Below are 17,064 nucleotides of genomic sequence, written 5' to 3'. Positions count from 1 at the left end.
GGTGAGCAGTGGTGATGGTTTAGACAGGACAGGGCCCTCAGCAGAGAGAAGATCCCAGAACAAAGACTGTGACACATAGACAAGTTGTAACTGAAGAGTTGCACCTTCTATTTAGTTTGAAATATTTCTATCGTATTCAATAAAAAGGATGGCAGAAATAGAAGCCCATGTATTGGGTTGGCCAGAAGGTTTGTTTGGGTTTTTCCTTACAATATTAGGCTTAGGGTTAAGGGAAAAACTAAATGAAACTTTTGGTCGATCCAATACTTTGTTAATTTATAAATATGCAACTAAGGGTCATTCTTTCCCTCCCAGGAAAGGAATGAGTCAGGCTAGCATGAGGGCTATAGGCTTGGTGTGGAGGAAGGGCTCTGAACAGTGGCTGAGCTTCCTCGAGGAGACTGCCTCTTGCCTGGCTTGCTCTTTGGGGAATTATGAGGGCAGGTTTAATCCTGCCCATTCACTGCCTTCCCCACCAGTTCCAAATGGAACCGGGCTACATCTCTGACCTCCTCTCTTCCCAGATTCACATTCTCCACTAGCCTTCTTTTTCAAAACTTTGTGTGCAGGAGGCTCTGGCTCACAGATAAGAGCTTTGCCCATACTATTACCTCTACTTACAGCTTTCTTCCCATCCCACTTCACCTGGGGAAATTACTCATTCTTCTGATTTCAGCTTAAGCCTGACTTCCTCAGAACAGCCTTTCTAGTTTTTCCCAGTTCTCCCAAAGCCCTTCAGGTTAGGCTCATGGCACTTTTGCATCTCTCATGTGGCCACTGTCAAAGATACAAATTTGCACTTTCAGACTCTATTTAATCCACTATCTCCTATGCTAGTCTTTGCATCCTTGAAGAAGAAAGATCATTTATACTCAGCATTACCTATACATCCATAGTACCTAAAAGAATATCCAACACAGGGTTATTAAAAACAAATTGATTGAATTAATACTCAATTCAGTTCAGTTAACTCACACGTGTCAAACTCTCTGCGACCCCATGAATCGCATCACACCAGGCCGCCATGTCCATCACCAACTCCTGGAGTTAACCCAAACTCATGTCCATCGAGTCAGTGATGCCATCCAGCCATCTCATCCTCTGACGTCACTTCTCCTCCTACTCCCAATACCTCCCAGCATCAGGGTCTTTTCCAATGAGCCAAGTCTTCGCATGAGGTGGCCAAAGCATTGGAGTTTCAGCCTCAGCATTGGAGTTTCAGCCTCAGCATCAGTCCTTCCAATGAACACCCAGGACTGGTCTCCTTTAAGACGGACTGGTTGGATCTTCTTGCAGTCCAAGGGACTCTCAAGAGTCTTCTCCAACACCACAGTTCAAAAGCATCAGTTCTTTGGTGCTCAGCATTCTTCACAGTCCAACTCTCACATCCATACATAACCACTGGAAAAACCATAGCCTTGACTACATGGACCTTTGTTGACAAGGTAATGTCTCTGCTTTTGAATATGCTGTCTAGGTTGGTCATCACTTTCCTTCCAAGGAGTAAGCGTCTTTTAATTTCATGGCTGCAGTCATCATCTGCAGTGATTTTGGAGCCCAGAAAAATAAAGTCTGACACTGTTTCCACTGATTCCCCATCTATTTCCCATGCCATGATCTTCGTTTTCTGAATGTTGAGCTTTAAGCCAACTTTTCCACTCTCCTCTTTCACTTTCATAAAGAGATTCTTTAGTTCCTCTTCACTTTCTGCCATAAGGGTGGTGTCATCTGCATATCTGAGGTTATTGATATTTCTCCCGGCAATCTTGATTCCAGCTTGTGCTTCTTCCAGCCCAGTGTTTCTCATGATGTACTCTGTATATAAGTTAAATAAGCAGTGTGACAATATATAGCCTTGATGTACTCCTTTTCCTATTTGAAACCAATCTGTTGTTCCATGTCCATTTCTAACTGTTGCTTCCTGATCTGCATATAAGTTTCTCAAGAGACTGGTCAGGTGGTCTGGTATTCCCATCTCTTTCAGAATTTTCCACAGTTTATTGTGATCCACACAGTCAAAGGCTTTGGCATAGTCAATAAAGCAGAAATAGATGTTTTTCTGGAACTTTCTTGCTTTGTCAATGATCCAGTGGATGTTGGCAATTTGATCTCTAGTTCCTCTGCCTTTTCTAAAACCAGCTTGAACATCTGGAAGTTCACAGTTCATATATTGCTGAAGCCTGGCTTGGAGAATTTTGAGCATTACTTCACTAGAGTGTGAGATGAGTGCAATTGTGCGGTAGTTTGAGCATTCTTTGGCATTGCCTTTCTTTGGGATTGGAATGAAAACTGACCTTTTCCCATCCTGTGACCACTGCTGAGTTTTCCAAAAATGCTGGCATATTGAGTGCAGCACTTTCACAGCATTATCTTTCAGGATTTGAAATAGCTCAACTGGAATTCCATCCCCTCCACTAGCTTTGTCCATAGTGATGCTTTCTAAGGCCCACTTGACTTCGCATTCCAGGATGTCTGGCTCTAGGTGATCACACCATTGTGATTATCTTGGTCGTGAAGATCTTTTTTGTACAGTTCTTCTGTATATTCTTGCCCCCTCTTCTTAATATCTTCTGCTTCTTTTAAGTCCATACCATTTCTGTCCTTTATCGAGCCCACCTTTGCATGAAGTATTCCTTTGGTATCTCTAATTTTCTTGAAGAGATCTCTAGTCTTTCCCATTCTGTTGTTTTCCTCTATTTCTTTGCATTGATTGCTGAGGAAGGCTTTCTTATCTCTTCTTGCTATTCTTTGGAACTCTGCATTCAAATGGGAATATCTTTCCTTTTCTCCTTTGCTTTTCATTTCTCTTGTTTTCACAGGTATTTGTAAGGCCTCCTCAAATAGCCAATCATTTTTTTGCACTTTTTCCATGGGGAAGGTCTTGATCCCTGTCTCCTGTACAATGTCACAAACCTCTGTGCATAGTTCATTGGGCACTCTGTCTATCAGATCTAGTCCCTTAAATCTATTTCTCACTTCCACTGTATAATCATAAGGGCTTTGATTTAGGTCATACCTGAATGGTCTAGTGGTTTTCCCTACTTTCTTCAATTTAAGTCTGAATTTGGCAATGAGGTGTTCATGATCTGAGCCACAGTCAGCTACTGGTCTTGTTTTTGCTGACTGTATAGAGCTTCTCCATCTTTGGCTGCAAAGAATATAATCAATCTGATTTTGGTGTTGACCATCTGGTGATGTCCATGTGTAGAGTCTTCTCTTGTGTTGTTGGAAGAGGATTTTTGCTATGACCATTGCGTTGTCTTGGCAAAACTCTATTAGCCTTTGCCCTGCTTCGTTCTGTACTCCAAGGCCATATTTGCCTGTTACTCCAGGTGTTTCTTGACTTCTTACTTTTGTATTCCAGTCCCCTATAATGAAAAGGACATCTCTTTTGGGTGTTAGTTCTAAAAGGTCTTGTAGGTCTTCATAGAACCATTCAACTTCACCTTCTTCAGCATTACTGGTTGGGGCATAGGCTTGGATCACCATGGTATTGAATGGTTTGCCTTTGAAATGAACAGAGGTCATTCTGTCATTTTTGAGATTGGATCCAAATGCTGCATTTTGGACTCTTTTGTTGACCATGATGACTACTCCATTTCTCCTAAGGGATTCCTGCCCACAATAGTAGATATAATGGTCATCTGAGTTAAATTCACCCATTCCAGTCCATTTTAGTTCACTGATTCCTAGAATGTTGATGTTCACTCTTGCCATCTCCTGTTTGGCAACTTCCAATTTGCCTTGATTTATGGACCTAACATTCCAGGTCCCTATGCAATATTGCTCTTACAGCATTGGATCTTGCTTCTATCACTAGTCACATCCACAACTGGGTATTGTTTTTGCTTTGGCTCCATCCCTTCATTCTTTCTCCAGTTATTTCTCCACTGATTTCCTATAGCATATTGAACACTTACCGACCTAGGGAGTTCCTCTTTCAGTATCCTATTATTTTGCCTTTTCATACCATTCATGGGGTTCTCAAAGCAAGAATACTGAAGTGGTTTGCCATTTTCATTGAGTTAGACAAGGCTGTGGTCCATGTGATCAGATTGGCTAGTTTTCTGTGATTATGGTTTCAGTGTGTCTGCCCTCTGATGCCCTCTCACAACACCTAGTATCTTACTTGGGTTTCTCTTACCTTGGAGTGTGGTATCTCTTCACGGTTGCTCCAGCAAAGTGCAGCCGCTGCTCCTTACCTTGGACGAGGTCACCCCTCCTGACCTTGAACATGGAGTAGCTCCTCTTGGCCCTCCGCGCAGCCACCACTCCTTGAATGTAGGGTTGCTCCTCTCGGCCGCCGCCCCTGACCTCGGACATGGGGTAGCTCCTCTCATCCCAATATTCAATTAGTTGACATCAATATTTAGTTACTCTCTGCCATTACCTGGCATGCTCATACTTTCCTGCACCAGGTATTTCTTTCTCCCTGTTTTCTTTTTCTCCTCCCATAAAGAAACTTTCAGAAGTCTATTTTGTGTGTGTTTAATATTGAAGCCTATAAATTATATATCTTAATATAATAATAATAGCTAAATTTTATATTGTGGTTACCTAGTCCCAGGCATCCTTCAAAGTATTTTACATACATTCATTCATTTACTACTCATAACAACCCTATGTGGTAGGTTCTATCACCTCATTTCATTGACTATAGGGCACATTGATTGTAAAGCACATTATAATTATTTTTGTCAGTTGAACTCTGAAATATCATCTCTCTCTTACAAATGAGAATTTCAAAATAATGGGAGGTTTAGCTTTTGAACTATATTGGAGAAGACTCTTGAGAGTCCCCTGGACAGTAAGGAGATCCAACTAGTTCATCTTAAAGGAGACCAGTCCTGAGTATTCATTGGAAGAACTGATGCTGAAGCTGAAACTCCAATACTTTGGCCACCTTTTGTGAAGAAATGACTCTTTTGAAAAGACCTTGAAGCTGGGAAGGATTGAAGGTGGGAGGAGAAGGGGACGACAGAGGATAAGATGGTTGGATGGCATCACCAACTCAATGGACATGAGTTTGAGTGGGTTCTGGGAGTTGGTGATGGACAGGGAAGCCAGGAGTGCTGCAGTCCATGGGGCTTCAAAGAGCTGGACATGACTGAGCGACTGAACTGAGAGGTTTAGCAAATTGCTCAAGAAAGGCTGGTGCTAAAAATGATGGGGCCAGGATGCAGACTGGGCAAGTTATTGCCAATGGCCATGCTTTTGAACATGGTGCCATCTTGCTACATGATGAGTCACATATCTGGTCTGTTTCTGTATTTCTCAAATCACAAACAGCTTTCCCAGTAGATCTCAAAAGAAGTCATAGGATAAACATGATGCCACCTACTTGACTATCAGTATTTGACAGGAAAGGATTACATTGCCTTTCTACTATTAAAATAAACGAGGGTATATTAAATAGTAGAATGCAAGATGTATTCATGTTTTAGATAGAACTTAAGACTTATGCTTGCTTATGTTTGATGTTTTATACTTTATTTTGAAAATATTGTTTTAATTCTTAATCCTATCATTTAACCCAGACACTTGTCTATATCACACAGGATTATTACAACTGATTTTTCCCACTCGCTTTCCTCACTCTGAATACCCTACCAACTCTATGTCTCATTGTCTAACTAGTCATCTTATAGCTCTGTTTGAATTAGAGAACTTATTTGCTAGGAGTTATTAGTATTATTCCCATTTACAAGTGAAACCACAATCTCCTATTAAAACGTCTATTAAGGTTCTCCTTTAGTCCTGAAACTTGCATTGCTTTCTTTTACCTTGGGTGAGATTTCCACAAGCTTCATGTTTATTTCCCTTCCTCTGCTATTCAATGAACCTGATGAGTTCACGTCTTGATTCCAAAATATTCATGATTCTTTTTATCACCCATAGCATATAACAGTCTCTCAAGAAACACTTTCAACTGTTGAATAAACAAATGAGTGAAAAACAGCCATGGCTTTTCCTCATCAGTGATTTTCATTTATCTAAGGCAGCAGTGATGGTTTCGGAAGAGTGACAGGGAGAACTAGGAGTTTTCAAATCCTGTCCCTGACACTAGTCTCTGTCTCTGTAAACTTGAGGATTATTGGACTCTCAGAATTTCAGATGAGATAGTTCAGAGAGGACCCACATTACAGATCAGTTCTGGATCGATTCATTTGAGATAAACTCATTCATGAGTTTTCTCATTCTTTACAAAAATATCAGCTCAGCTATTCCTATGCCAATCACCATGCTAGTGTAGGAGAAACAGAAATAAGCACAACATCATCGTTGCTCCCAAGAGTAGGGTGTATAACAGAGCTAAAGACTGCAAACGTTTCTCTGGTATTGGGGCCTAGTACACCATGTGCATCTTCTTCCAAATTTAGCCCTCAGAGCAATAAACCTCAGAGCAACTGCTGCCTGAGGGATGGGCCTGGTGAATAGGGGATGCTGGGATGCTATAAGCCTTTAACAGAAGGATGGAGACATTCCAGAATCAAGCTGTGGATTTCCAGTGCTCTCGCAGAGCCTTCCTCTAAAGTCAAATAAAAAGAAACAATAACAACAAACCCATCAGTTCTCCTCCCACACCTATGCTGAATCAGTGCCCACAGAGGGCACCCCACCCAGTGAGGGGTTTAGGTCTGTGTTCCGGGGACTGCTCACTTGTGGCCCTTGGAGTTTGTCCTTTCTGTGTTACAAAAGGTGACAATGTAGACTTAATCAGCACACCTAACATTCTGTCACCACCGCCAACTAGAAGGGGTAGTGAGAAGACAGGAAAGCAGCAACGACGAGGGGATTTCTTTCATCTGTGGCATTCGGAATGGCAGATTCTTGCTTCCAGGATCCTGGGGATGAAGGGTAACCTCCTATAAACCTGAGTGTGATCCACTCTCCCTTTACTATCACTCTGGGCTTTGAACATTCCCCATTGATTCTATAACAACTCCTTTTTCTGGGCCCGCATCTCATGAATCTCTTCCTTTCCAAAAATAGGAGACTGAGACACTGTAGGGAGCCTGTTACTTGACAACAAGGTACAGCAGCTCTTCCCTTACCAGCCACAGGATATTGGACATGTGGTGTCTGGAAGTTACATCTGTGAGTTACTGCTCCTGGATGGAATGCTTAATGGTGTTGCCCAGGAAATGTCAGGACATCAGCTCAGACTCCAGGCAGAAACGACTCTTCTTGCCAAGAGTGCTTTTAGTACCACTTCCACCCCCAGAACCAGCATGACAACAGATCAAGGTGGAGAGAATGCTGCTGCCAGAGCAAATCTGGGCTCCTGGGGAAGAGTGACACAGGGAGACTGACTTGGGAAGACAATCCCACACAGCCTTTCATTAAAAGGAGGTGGCTGACATTTAGCAGAACTGAGTGAGGGGAGGCATAGTTTTTCATAGGAATCAAGTGATAAAAGACTTTAAATTTCAGACTGTGTTTTAAGAAGGTACAGAAGCAGACTGAGACCTCCCAAGAAGCACCTCAAGCAGTGGGAGTCATGAAGGGAGAAAATCATGTCCTAGAATGGACAACAACAGTGTGTAAATGCTGGAAGAGGATCCAGAGACTCTTGCCATGGGATTCACACTGATGAGCGATTATCACCAGCATAGAGGTGAGGAAGCTAAGATGGATAATCCAAATCTATTAATATTCAAATGCAGAAGTGTTGCTAGAGACAATTGTATTCCATAGAAGTATGTATTCAGACAGTCTCCGAAAAATTGGTTCTTTCCATCAAGTCCTAAGTTTAGAGAACAGTTTCTCAGCTACATAGACATTCATTATTCAAGTCAAGGCCTAACATCCATACTGAAACAAACAAACAAAAAATGTGCCATTTAAACCAAAAGTTTAATTCTACTACATATTGTCTACATCACTTGTGTTCAACTGGTAGTTTGTAGTAGAAATCCTCCCAAATTGTAGTCTATGTAACTGAAGGAGAGTAGGAATGAAGGTCATACCTTGACTACTGGTTAGATTACTCAGTAATTTTGTCCCACTCATAACATAAACCACGAAAGACAAATGCCAAATGCATAAACAATACTTTTCATTTTTATTGCTTTAACATATGTAGTTCCAGTTAAGCAAATTATTAATAAACTACACTGACATGAGTTAAATAATGTTTCAAATAATACTGCATAATTTCAAAACAAACCCAGTGTTACATGTGTGAAATAATTGAAATGCAATGAAAAAAAAAATTAGTTTGATTCAGTTAAGCACAAAAGACATGCAGAATCTCAAACAAGGAATATTTGGGCTTCTATGTCAATGTCATGAGGGTATTAAAGAGCTTTATCTATTCCTGGATAAATAATTCATTTTTATTGACGGATGAAATGACCTCAAAGATAACTAATGACAGCTCCACAAACACTTTTGCCAAAGTTTACCCATGGCCAAACCATAAAACTTCTTCAAGTTGGTTGTTACTACAGTAGATGGTTCACTCAGCGCCATTCTGCCTTCTGCATAGCAGAGTGAGGTATGGAAGCAAAGTAGTTTGAAACCCTTCAAATTCCATTAAAATTTAGTTCTCAAGATATTGCTATGATAAAGATGACTATTATCAACTCCTTGCTTTTATTTCATCTCAGAGTGTCTTAATTTAAATCTGCCTTCATCCTGACTTACCATGTACACATGACCTTCAGAAATGTCACTATGTTTAAACTATCACATTTGTTGTCTATAAAAGTACATACAGTAAAGTAAGTGACTGTTTTTGTCATTGTTGTGTTTGTTTAATTGTTGCCAGGTTGCTATGGAACTAAAAATAAAATAAAAATGGAAAGCAGAGGCATCTGGAAATCTTTCACTGGAAGTTTTAATTTCTACTTAATCACCCAACAACTTGCCCAAGAAAATCTTGCTTTAGAGTCCCAACTATTAAGTACTAAATTGGGCATAACATATGTCTACTTCTGTTTTCAGGGATGTATTATTCATGGACATCAAAGAAAAATCTTTATGCTGTCATTCAGGTCCAGTGAAATTTTCTTTGGAGGAATTTTACTGCACAAGGTCAGCTTTCAAAATCAGAAGCATGGCTTAACTCTCAAAAGCAGTTGCTGAAATTCTCATATTTATATCTCATTGTATACTAGCAGACAAGAATAGAGGGCTATAATGGTATAAGATTTAGCAAGAAATGGAATACTATCTCTATAATATTTTCAAAATTAATTTTATGTTTAAAGCCTCAAGAAGACAAGTTCTCATTAACTGAGAGCATGAACTAAACTCCTAGACTTTCTCCTTTGTTTCATGAATAAACATTCCAATCCAAATTTGATCTTAGAAACCCAGACCAAAGAAACTTGTCAGTCTCAGCTAGACTATCAGTGAATATCACAGAGAGCTTCAGATAATTCATGAAGATTGGAAACTGCTGTGACATGTTGAGGACTGGCCTGCTGCTGCTAAATCGCTTCAGTTGTGTCCGACTCTGTGCGACCCCATAGACGGAAGCCCACCAGGCTCCCCCGTCCCTGGGATTCTCCAGGCAAGAACACTGGAGTGGATTGCCATTTCCTTCTCCAATGCATGAAAGTGAAAAGTGAAAGTGAAGTCACTCAGTCGTGTCCGACCCTCAGTGACCCCATGGACTGCAGCCTTCCAGGCTTCTCTGTCCATGGGATTTTCCAGGCAAGAGTACTGGAGTGGGGTGCCATTGCCTTCTCCAGAGGACTGGCCTAGGACTACATAATACATGGTTGTCTGAATAGAAAAAAAGTATATATAACTTCAGGTTTTGAACTATTGATGTAATTATTAAAAGGGGGTTTTAGAATGTTTAGAGATGCTACATATTTTAAGACCAAATACTCAGAACAAACAAATAAGCATTCTTCTTGAAGATGTAAAGGAAAGAAAACTTTAGAATTAAAAAATACCTCATTTGGAATGAAAACAGAGGACATAAGCAGAATTAGTATTCTGCTAGTACTTTTAGCATTTTAGCTAGCCATTTAGATGGCTGCTGTAATATATGTCCTACATTGAAAAGATGTTTAGAGATGGTTGTTAGAAATCTGAGTCTCTTTTAAAAGAACTCTGGAGCTTCCTTTTATGACAGTTGGGAACAGGTATCATCATTCTGAGGTACCAGGTACTCAAAAGCGAAGACCCCAAATAAATACATTCACACTTAAAGGAAACATTTCTGACTCCACTTTAAGAAAAACCAGGAAGTCAAGTACCCCAGGCCTGAGAAGGGGAGGTATAGCAAGCAATAGGGGCAAGAGGGAGAGTCTAGCCTTCAGTTGTCTCTAGGAATAAGGACCATGTAAAGTTAAAGAACTCAATTTGCTTACAGTCAGGTACATATTGTATTCATTTTGTTACCTCTATAAAGAAGGAAACATACATTTCCTATGGTTCAGTCAGTTTGGAATTCAAGGAGCCTTTACCTTATTTCAGTAATCCTTGGCCAGTCCTCCCATGGGATCCATAACTTTAAACACATAAATACATATTAGCAATAAAGAAGGAAAGAAATGGTGTCTATAAATGTTTGTTACCAATTGATGCTAAAGATGGGTTTTAAACATACATCTCCATGGAAGATTTCACCTCTATGGAAATGAAGGTAATTTGGTGTTTTCATTTGATTTCAGATCACATAGATGAAATATTCATTCCTTATATACCCGATAGTCTTTATTCAGTTATTAGAGGTGATAATATTCAATTAATTACTTATATACTTATCAATGATGTAGGAGTGTGTGTGTGTGTGTGTATGTATGTATGTGTGTGTGTGCACAAAGTTTTGATCCTTTTGTTCTTACATAGGAACTCAGCGAGCATTTGAAATGTGTATCTCATTTTCACCTGAAAAATCTCATCTCATTTTCGAGGAAATCTGCTGTGATGGCTAAAAGTTCAGATTCCACATTGCAAACAAATTTTAAAGCCAATGAGTTTTGTAGAAAGATCCATATCCTTACTTTCTTTATCCAAGGAATAGAACTGATAATGTTTATCACATAGGGTTATTTAAAAAAAATTAAGTAAGGTAATAGCATTTACCACAGACTTAGCTCATGGCAAGAATCACTGTTTTGTTATCTGATGTATCCTAAGAATCTAGGGCAGTGTTTGGAACATCAACATTGCTTGACAAATATTAAATATATAATATCTTGATTCACTTTGATACTGGGAAGAATTTCACCCATCATCAGCCTAGAAAATTGTCTGGATTTCTGCTTCCCATCTTGCAAACAATATCACTAAATGATCCTCAAAAGTTACACAATGTGTTCTCCTGCCCTGACATGACTTCATTCCAAACCACCAAAGACAAGTGCCCCCTCTTATCCTTAAAATCTTCCTCAGGAGGAGGTTACCAAATCTTCAGAGAACTCTTCCTCTCTCCGGTATAAAAGTTCACAGCTTCAGCAACTACCTTTCTTATTCCCTTCTCCACCTCTGTCATTTACCTACTTTCTTTTAACTGTTCTGTACTTACTGATTTTTTTCCTCCAACTTGTTCATTTTGAAGATCAGTCCTTGCGTTTTGTTCTCATAAACCAGTGGGAGTTTTGGGATGCTAGAAGCCAGCCTATAACCATGAACATCTCATCCCACAAGCTACATAAAGGCCAGATCAAACCATCTATCATCTGAAGGTAAGATTGGGTTCCCTTTAGAAGTGGTTCTCTCAATTAGTATTATCTTCTTTAACAATGTTCAAGAATAGGTCCTCTCTATCTTGGTGGGGGAAAAAATTCACATGTAAAATGATGAACATAGGAAATTATTCTTTTGCTTTAATAGAAAATGTTTCTTGTTCATGTTAGTTAAAATGGCAAAAAATGCATTTAAAATGTTAATTCTTCTCTCTCATTTTTAGATATCTAGGATAGTATTAACACCTTGATTAGGACATCTGGTTTTAATAACATCCATATTTTTTTATTCTAATAGACCCAAAGAACCAAAATGAAAACTTTAAACTACTTTGTGTGTAGACTTTTCTGTCATTAGGCCTGACTTGTTTATTTGGTAGTAAAACAATGCAAAATACTAATAATAAAGATATTCTAATGGTATGGGAAGAGGGTTATGAAAAAAAATGCTATAGGGTTTTTGTCTGATTAAGTGTTGCTTTTTGGCATGTGATGTATAAATGAAAAATTATATATAAATATACATTTCCCAGGTTGCACATTTTTGTCAACTTAAAAAGAATTATTAAAATAATATGCAAGTTATTTTCTTTTAACTGGATGCCCCTAAATTTTCTGACCAAGTCAAATAAAAATATTTCTGACTTTCCAAACAGAAAAATGGTTGTTTGCTACCTAAATATGCAATAGACAGACAATCTTAACAAAAGGCAGGCTGACAAAAGAAAATACGGATTTCATTCAATTTGATATTCTGGTGCTTGCTTTGCTGACCTAGAAAATTACAGTGACAGTGAAACAGTTCTGCAGTGAGTTCACTAGAGAAGGCTAAATATGACCAGGAAAAGTCTCCATCTCATTCTACTCATTCTACCACTATAAAAAATTGTGTATCCATGGGAACCACAATCCCTAGCAGGGAAGTGTGGATTTGACACCAAAAAAGGTAAGCGTGTTTTCTGGAATAGGAAAAAAAAAAAAAAAGATAATGCCATTGGGATTTTAAGTTAATAATTTTAACTAGAATGCTATTAATCAATTGATATATGGGATGGACTCCTAAAAGGTGATCAGGGATTTTGGAGCACGGACTAAGAGGAAAGCACATTATTTGGGAGTAATTGACTGGGATGAGCATGCCTGACTGTCTTCTGGTAGCAAACTGTTAGCAGTTAATAGGAAGCTACATGCTCAAGGATGATGAGATACAAAGACCACCCTTAAAGTAAAGGTGTAGGAAGCTATTGGATATACCTCTACTGTTAGATGTTAGTCTTTTCAGGTGCTCATTAAAATTTGAGGAGCACTAATTATTAGATTTGAGGCCCAAATTGGGTACTTAACTGTGTGTTCCCAATTTAGTCTTGTTTTAATGTGACTTGAAGACTGACCTCCTTTGAAGCTGTTAAGTGTGCAACAGTGTCAGCCTGATGAAGCAGACCTTTCTGTTTTAGTTGTGGGGGTACTTACCCTTCATACAGAAGGAATTTTATGGGGGAACATATATGTTAACATTGATAAATTAAGAGATTTGCAAAGACCAGAGGCAATTTTAAGAATATTGCATTTTTAAGAATATTGCATCTAATATATTCACAGTTTTTATTCACGTCATAAGACAAGTACAAAGGGATTAACAAATTTCCTTAGAAATTTAGTGTTTGAATTTTTTCTAGACTCATTTATTGAGTCTATTAGAAAGTAAGAAATATTTTAATTTATTAATTTCCACTTGTGATAAGTATACTGGAAAGATTTATATTTATCATCTTTCCAATTTGAGGAAAACCTTCCAGTTTTTCAACTAAAACTGGATTATGATTTCACAGACCTTTGCTACCTTCTGATTTCAGTTCAATGTTTGCCAGTGATGCTGGTGGCTAACCAGGTTGGAACTGTCATTCTAGGTGATATATGCCCTCTCCTCCCTCTCAAATATTTTTTTCCTACATAAATTGATTTCACCAAAGGAAAAAAGGTGAGTTTTGATTAGCAAGATAAAGCAAAGGTATCATTAGAAGAAGCACAAATCTCTGCGATGTGATTTAAAAAGGTGCATAGATGGGCAATCACCATCATTAGGAAATTTCAGTCATTCCCCTACAGAAGAGAACTCAGTTATAAATATATACACCATCTTCATACATACTGATTAGATTCATTTAACTATGTTTTATAATGCGAGGATTTGTTAATATATTTGCTGCTAATTTTGCTTACAAGTATTATACTATTAGCAGGCTTGAATTGAATTAGACTGTGAGATGCTGCACACTGCGGGAATTGAGTCAGGTGGACAGATGTCTTTCTCAGCTCTGCTCATCTTGTTCTTATTGCATCTTTGATTACTGCAACAGGCATTACTCTTGGGACATTCTCCAAGGTAATTTTTTTATTATTATTATTACGTTTTCCTTAATTATAGTTGTTTGCTTTAAGCTAAGCTGGCAACCATCTGTTTTGAAGAGGGGGAATTTTTCACATCCCATTTTGGGTAGAGAGTCATTTTTTAAAGATAGATACAGAGATTATTTGATAATCATATAATTTCAAGTTGTTTATGTTGTTTTGGCATCCAGTGCTACATCCTAAACTCAAATCTGTGGAAGGCTGTGTAGAAGCAGACAGACACTAGATTTTCCAAATGAGACTCATTATTCTTGAGTGTGTGGCTTAGAGGCTAAGATGTACTAGTTTGATAATTTTTAAATAAATTATTTTCTCACTTCTACCTGAGAGAGTGTGATAGATGTAACTCTTTTAACGTCCTCTTAGAACAGAAAATGATGGGAACATTTCAACAAAGAAATCCCCTGTTTTGCCCCAATTAGGCTAGCTAGTTTTGGAAAACAATTATTTGGATTCTCTGATTCCTTTATGCACTGCTTTTTCATTTAGGGAGTAGACTCCGTTCAGAATAATTATTGTGGGCCAGTGCATACTCAGTTTTACTTATTCATACTGTGCATACTGGTCCACAGGGAGAAGTTTATAGCTTTTGCTCTTAGAAAGTTTACTTACTTAGCCCAGGAAACCAGGCATTGTGGAAGAAAAATATAATACATTACAATGAAAAGTTTGCATTTTTCTCATAATTTATAATGACCAATTAAATCTGTTCCCCATACCATTTGCTCAATAGCATACACATCATGCTCTCAACTTTTATGCATCCTTATGTTTCATACGTTCTTTTACCCAAACTAGTCCTCCTAGTTGTATGTTTAAACTTTACCTTGTCGAACTATGATGACATGGTTGTTGAAAAAAGTCATCAATGGCGATTTATTACAAAGTGAAGTCATAATTTTGGCATAATTTTGATAGAGTAGAATAGGAAATGCATGTTTGAAATCCTGTGAATGGGAACTCTATGCATGAAAAAAAGTGAAACTGAAAGTTGACTCCTCCAAAGAGAGATAGGATTAGAGAGAGAGAAGCATTGCACTAGTCTCTGAAACTGTTATAACATCCATTATGAACTCAACTAGGAATGAGCAATGATGGTAGTTAAAAGTGACCTGAATGACTTTTATTTTAAAAAATGTTATCAAAATCATTCCAGCTTCATTACCTTTAACTCTACTTCATAGTTCAGTGGTACAATTTGCTCATATTTTTTGAGTTATATTTTACTCAGTGCCAAAAGGTTTCTCAAATTGGTCTTTTCCTGTTAATTATACTTGCAAGCTGATACAAATAAAGTTTTAGAGTCATGCAGAACTCTTTGCATTTCTTGTATTGTAACTCACTTGGGGATAGAGTTAGATGCCCATATCCCCAGTGGAGGATAACTCTTACTCCATATATTAATATGTATTCTGGTGAACCTTCTTAAACCCAAAACCCAATGTGCACAACTGTTGAACACAATGGAACTCTGAAACACACACATTTGTGACATGAAAACTCATAACTTTTATAATGTTAATTGTTTCATAAATAATCAAGACAGACATTGAAAATCCAGAAGTAGCTTGACTGCTCTCATACCTGGTTAGTTTCTGATGGATATTAGCCCAATCATTTGACAGTAGTTTCAAGTATCTAGAGACTGATTTCTTTTTTACCCCTGTTGAAGGAATCACACGTCTACCAGGTTAGATGAGATAAATGACATATGTGGAGATTAAATTGAAAGTATTTTTATGAAATCTTTTGTTTGCATTGAAAACCAAGTCAAGAGCTCATGTCAATGTTTTAATTCAAAGGGTGAATTTAATCGAAAAGTGTGAGTATATTTAACCTATTACAGATGAACAGGACTCACTTGAGAAATGAATATAAGATACTCTGTGATGGGAAAGGCTGAATGACACCTGGGGATTTCATTCATTCAATAAGCATATGTTGGCCATACAGAAATGACAATGACAAGATCCCAAATATATGTTGCTCATGTGGGTTAGGGTTTCAATGTTTTACATCATTTGTGGGTTAAATTCTAAGTTAGTGAACTTACAGAACTAATCAAGTGTAAAAATAAAGGAGTGTGTTTAGCCAGGACTTTGTAATATACACACTAGAGTAGAACAGTGGTTTCAGTAGACTTGTCTTCCTCTGAATTCACTCATGACTTGCACTGGGTGGATTTTTTTCTTTGCTGAGCCTCGTCTGACAGCTGCATAAGTTTCCTCTGGTTTCTCTCTTTTAATCAAGGGCTTTTTTGCAGGAGCCTTCATTCTCCACATCACAACTGGGTGCCGGGGCCCAGTGGGACTCTGAATTCGGATGATCTTGGTTGAGGCAATGTAAGACATTTTCACTGTTTGCACTACAGCATTCATTAAATTTTTGGCTGCTTGGATCAGGGAGGTGACACTGTCCAACTGTAGAGGGGGAAAAAGCTATTATTTGAGAACATAATCAGGAATTTAAAGAGATTTAATGTCACAGAAAATGAAATGTGCGACACTTGTTTTTAACCCCAGAAATGATAGTTATTTTATCTCAGAAATGAATGAGTTAATTCACATTTTATGTATCTATGTAAATTATCACATCAATCTATGTTAATCATTTAGTTATTGATCTGATGCATAAATAGATCCATATTCTATTTTCTAAGATGATATCTTAGGTTAATTTTTTTTCCTGGTTTTCAGTGAACTCTATTCTATAGCTTCTATATCATATCATAAGGCCCAGACGGGTTACAGCTTTCTTTGTAATGGATCTCCATAATTCCAGGGTTAATGTTGACCCCTTGTATAAGAGATGACTATCTATAGTAAAAGCTCTATCATGTAAAAGTAACTTAGTAAGAACAACTGAAAAATCTTAGGGAATTCATAGTCTAAGATAAATAATATATACATATACATACATGCATGTAAACCACTAATTTTTATGAATATTTATTTCACAAATAATTCCACCTAAAAGAGTCTTTTAAACACAGAATGATTAACCT

The 17,064-nt window shown here is 38.0% G+C and overlaps 1 protein-coding gene across 5 annotated transcripts in view; it reads right to left on the bottom strand.

Annotated features, from left to right (window-relative positions):
* Positions 1 to 8,077: 8,077 nt before the first annotated feature.
* CTNNA3 (catenin alpha 3) overlaps positions 8,078 to 17,064 on the bottom strand; it is a 1,958,943-nt gene continuing 1,949,956 nt past the window's right edge. For all 5 annotated transcript variants that reach the window (XM_070364862.1, XM_070364864.1, XM_070364866.1 and 2 more), the window contains one exon: positions 8,078 to 16,480. In XM_070364862.1, coding sequence (XP_070220963.1) covers positions 16,193 to 16,480 — 288 coding nt within the window. In that variant the 3' untranslated portion in view covers positions 8,078 to 16,192. The remainder of the gene's footprint in view (positions 16,481 to 17,064) is intronic.

This window comes from Bos mutus, chromosome 28, assembly GCF_027580195.1.
Source record: "Bos mutus isolate GX-2022 chromosome 28, NWIPB_WYAK_1.1, whole genome shotgun sequence".
Lineage (NCBI taxonomy): Eukaryota > Metazoa > Chordata > Mammalia > Artiodactyla > Bovidae > Bos > Bos mutus.
This window is presented reverse-complemented; position numbering and strand designations above follow the sequence as displayed.